A 4,946-nucleotide genomic window follows, 5' to 3' on the forward strand; every position below is an offset into this window, starting at 1 on the left:
ACCCCGTTATATCCCCTATAACCCCATTATATCCCTTCTAACCCCACTAAAACTCCATTATATCCCCTCATAACCCCAATAAAACCCCATTATATCCCCTATAACCCTATATATCACTTCATAACCCCATTATATCCCCTATAACCCCATTATATCCCCTATAACCCCATAATATCCCCCTATAACCCCAATAAAACCCCATTATATCCCCTATAACCCCGCTATATCCCCTATAACCCCAATGGAACCCCATTATATCCCCCTATAACCCCATTATATCCCCCTATAACCCCATTATATCCCCTATAACCCCATTATATCCCCCCATAACCCCATTATATCCCCTATAACCCCATTATATCCCCCTATAACCCCAATAAAACCCCATTATATCCCCTATAACCCCATTATATCCTCTATAACCCCATTATATCCCCTATAACCCCATTATATCCCCCTATAACCCCAATAAAACCCCATTATATCCCCTATAACCCTGCTATATCCCCTATAACCCCATTATATCCCGTTATATCCCCCATAACCCCATTATACCCCATATAACCCCATTATACCCCCTATAACCCCATTATATCCCCTGTAACCCCATTATACCCCCTATAACCCCATTATACCCCCTATAACCCCATTATACCTCCTATAACCCCACTATATCCCCCATAGGTGAAGTCAGTGAGCCACGACCTGGAGCAGCTGCGGCGCCTCCTGCAGGTCGCCCGCTGCCTGGTCCTGAACCCGTTCCTGTGCCTGGGCTCGTACGGGCGCAGCCTGGTGGGCTCGGTCCTGTATTGTGCCCTGGAACCTTTGGCCGCCTCCATCAACCCCAGGAACGACCACTGGACACTGCGGGATTCGGCCGCCGTCCTGCTGGGCAGGATCTGCCGGTGCGGGTTTGGGGTTAGAACGGGGGATTGGGGTTAAAATGGGGGTAAAATGGGGGGATTTGGGGTTAAAAGGGGGGATTTGGAGTTAAAAGGGGGTAAGAAGGGGGGATTTGGGGTTAAAAGGGGGGATTTGGGGTTAAAAGGGGGTGATTGGTGGCTTTATAGAGGTTGACCCCATAAAGAGTGGCACTGGAGATGGTGGCCCTGTAGATGGTGGCCCTATAGATGGTGACCCTATAGATGGTGGGCTCTGGGCTGCCCCATGGAGGGTGGGTGACCCCATGGCAGTGGGTCACCGCGCTGTGTGTGTGCCCCCCACCCCATAGGCTGCACGGTGACCAGCTGAGCGGGCTGCACCCCCAGGTGCTGTTGGCCCTACAGAAGGTGTTGGCCGACCCCGTCCGCCCGCTCTGCTCCCACTATGGGGCCGTTGTGGGGCTGCACGCGCTGGGCTGGAAGGTGAGAGGGTGATGGGGGGGGGGGGGGGGGGGGGGGGTCTTTGTGACCTGCAAGGACCTGTCTGACTCAACCTGGGGGTCTTTAACCTGCAAGGACCTTCCCAACCCACCCCACCCCATATCCTTGTAGGCCGTGGAGCGGGTGCTGTTCCCCCACCTGCCCTCCTATGGGGCCAGCCTGCAGGCCGTGCTGGACGACAACTCGGTGTCCAACGCTCAGGTCAAGGCGGATGGACACAAAGTCTATGGGGCCATCTTGGTGAGAGACCCCCCCCCCAATTCACTAGGACCCTCCCCAATTCATTGGGACCCCCCCAATTCACTAGGACCCTCCTCAGTTCATTGGGAGCCCCCCAGTTCATTGGGACCCCCCCAGTTCATTGGGACCCCCCCCAGTTCATTGGGACCCCCCAAATCATTGAGACCCTCCCCCAATTCACTAGGACCCTCCCCAATTCAATGGGACACTCCCCAATTTAGTGGGACTGCCCCCAATTCAATGGGACCCCCCCCAGTTCATTGGGACCCCCCAAATCATTGAGACCCTCCCCCAATTCACTGGGACCCTCCCCAATTCAATGGGACCCTGCCCAGTTTATTGGGACCCCCCAAATCACTGAGACCCCTCCCCAATTCACTGGGACCCTCCCCAATTCAATGTGACACCCACCAGTTCATTGGGACCCCCCATCCAATTCATTGGGACCCCCTCCAATTCAATGGGAACCCCAATTCAATGAGACCCTCCCCAATTCAGTGGGACCCCCCCCAGTTCAATGGGACCCCCTCCAATTCATTGGGACCCCTCCAATTCAATGGGACCCATTCTTTTTCCGCCCCCCACACCCTCCCCCATGGTTGAACCCACCTCTCTTAAAGACCCCCCCAATTTGCCTTTTCTCTCCTCCCCCCACATTGAGCCCCCTCCCCTAATTTATACCCCCCCCTCCCCCAGGTTGCCGTCGAGCGCTTACTGAAGACCAAAGCCCACCACGCCGCCGACCCCCCCCCATCCCCATGGCACAGCCCCCACCACGGCGACCCCCCCCCGGATCCCACCCCCCCTTTAGGCCGCCCTTTGGGTGGGGGGGTGGGCAACGAAAGCCCCCCATCTCCCCCCTCCCCGCCCCCTATATCCCTCTATGAGATGTATAGGGATCTATATGATTTCTTCGGCGATAGCCTGGCTCTTCGTTTCGGTACCGGATCTCAACCTACGACCCCCCCCCATATACAAAACCCACCTTATAACCCTGATAAAGAACCCTACGGAACCGATACCGGTACCGGTACCATCGGAGGAGGTGGAGGGGGGGGTTCGACCCGTAAAATGCCTCAATTAACAGCCAATTCCAGCCCCCCCCATGAAGACCCCCTTCTCCCCCGTCCAACCTCCCATCGTCCATCATTTCCATCTCGTGGGATCCGGACCGGTTCCGGTACCGTCCATTCCTCCATCCATCGGGTCGGTATCAGAGATATCTTCCAAAAGTGTCGTTTTAATCCACGCGGACCCCCCAGGTTCTCCTTTATCATCACGGGACGTCAAACAGGACGGCGCTGTCAAGGTAGACGCTTCCAAACCCTATTTACTCAATATCATTCCCAAGGGGGGGGTCACGTCCCGACCCGATACGTTCAGAAGTTACCTGTCATTGGTCGAGCCGGGAGGCCGACCCGAAGGCGGTTCCGACCCGATTATTCCCTTCTGTTTTTGTTGTAAATAAAGATATTTGGGGTTTTATTGGGGTTTATGGCCGTATCACGTTGGGTTTAGTCAACGTTGGGCATCCCATGGTTGGTTTTGAGGTCAAATCCCCCCAAATTGGGTCTTTATTTGGGGTTTTATTGGGGTTTATGGCCGTATCCCGTTGGGTTTGGTCAACGTTGGATGTCCCAGGGTTGATTTTGAGGTCAAATCCCCCCAAATTGGGTCTTTATTTGGGGTTTTATTGGGGTTTATGGTCGTATCTCGTTGGGTTTGGCCAATGTTGGGTGTCCCATGGTTGGGTTGAAGTCAAATCCATCCAAATTGGGTCTTTATTTGGGGTTTTATTGGGGTTTATGGCCGTATCTTGTTGAGTTTGGTCAACGTTGGGCATCCCAGGGTTGGTTTTGAGGTCAAATCCCCCCAAATTGGGTCTTTATTTGGGGTTTATGGCCGTATCCCGTTGGGTTTGGTCAACGTTGGGTGTCCCATGGTTGGGTTGTATTGATATCTACCCAAATTGGGTCGTTATTGAGGTAAAATCCCCCCAGATTGGGTCTTTATTTGGGGTTTTATTGGGGTTTATGGCCGTATCACGTTGGGTTTGGTCAACGTTGGGCGTCCCATGGTTGGGTTGAAGTCATATCAACCCAAATTGGGTCATTATTGAGGTCAAATCCGCCCAAATTTGGTCTTTATTTGGGGTTTTTTGGGGGTTTATGGCCGTATCCCGTTGGGTTTGGTCAACGTTGGGTGTCCCATGGTTGGGTTGTATTGATATCTATCCAAATTTGGTCTTTATTTGGGGTTTTATTGGGGTTTATGGTCGTATCCTGTTGGGTTTGGTCAATGTTGGATGTCCCATGGTTGGGTTGAAGTCATATCAACCCAAACTGGGTCATTATTGAAGTCAAATCCATCCAAATTGGGTCTTTATTTGGGGTTTTATTGGGGTTTATGGCCGTATCCCATTGGGTTTGGTCAACGTTGGGTGTCCCATGGTTGGTTTTGAGGTCAAATCCCCCCAAATTGGGTCTTTATTTGGGGTTTTATTGGGGTTTATGGTCGTATCCCGTTGGGTTTTGCCAACGTTGGGCGTCCCAATGTTGGGTTGTATTTATAACTATCCAACAGCCTCATTTACATAACCACGCCTCCATTCCCCACTCTCCCCGCCCACCCCGCTCACTGATTGGCCGCCCACCTTCCTTATTTACATTCGCCCCGCCCTTTTCCGCTCACCCAAAGGGCGTCACACTGCGCATGCTCTGTAGTCTTCCCGCCTTTTTTTTTTCCGCTCTGCGCGCATGCGTAGTGCTGCCCGATCCCAGCATGCCCCGCGGCCTATAAAAGCTCAAGGCGCGCGTTGCGACGGCCATTTTGTCTCCGGCGCTGAACGGGTGAGCATCGGGGCTCTGGCTTGGAGACACGGGCCTCATTTTTAGTCTAATTATGTAGTTATTCTTGATGGGAACAGCTTTGTGAGGGGCTCAGTGATGGCTGAAGGGTTGATTTTTAGTCGGTTTTGGGAGTCGGGGCTTAAAGGCGGTCATTGAGGCCTACAGGCCCCGCTTTGAGGCCTACAGGCTTCGATTGAGGCCTATAGGCCCCGTTTGCGGCCTACAGGCCCCGTTTGAGACCTGGTCTGGGCCTGGAGCGCCTTGTGAGGTGGGGGGTGGGAAAGGGGGTCGAAAAGGGGGTATTTTATTGGAAATGGTTGGATTTGGGAGGGAAATAAGGGTATTTTAGTGTTGGGGGAGGGGATAAATTGTATTTTGTTGAGGGGGGGGTGAGAATAAATGGAGGTATTGTAGGGTCGGGGTGTTTAAAGGGGTTATATTGGGGGTGGCCATTTTAAGGGGGGGTTGTTTTAAG

At 53.1% G+C, this 4,946-nt stretch overlaps 1 protein-coding gene across 1 annotated transcript in view; it reads left to right on the forward strand.

The window, feature by feature from the left end:
• TAF6L (TATA-box binding protein associated factor 6 like) overlaps positions 1 to 3,115 on the forward strand; it is a 7,091-nt gene extending 3,976 nt beyond the window's left edge. Inside the window, exons 2-5 of the mRNA XM_015850988.2 lie at positions 685 to 905; positions 1,232 to 1,364; positions 1,494 to 1,622; positions 2,319 to 3,115. Of these exons, the coding sequence (XP_015706474.2) occupies positions 685 to 905; positions 1,232 to 1,364; positions 1,494 to 1,622; positions 2,319 to 3,086 (1,251 nt within the window). The 3' untranslated portion in view covers positions 3,087 to 3,115. The remainder of the gene's footprint in view (positions 1 to 684; positions 906 to 1,231; positions 1,365 to 1,493; positions 1,623 to 2,318) is intronic.
• Positions 3,116 to 4,946: the final 1,831 nt, after the last annotated feature.

Source organism: Coturnix japonica, unplaced genomic scaffold, assembly GCF_001577835.2.
Source record: "Coturnix japonica isolate 7356 unplaced genomic scaffold, Coturnix japonica 2.1 chrUnrandom618, whole genome shotgun sequence".
NCBI classification, from domain to species: domain Eukaryota; kingdom Metazoa; phylum Chordata; class Aves; order Galliformes; family Phasianidae; genus Coturnix; species Coturnix japonica.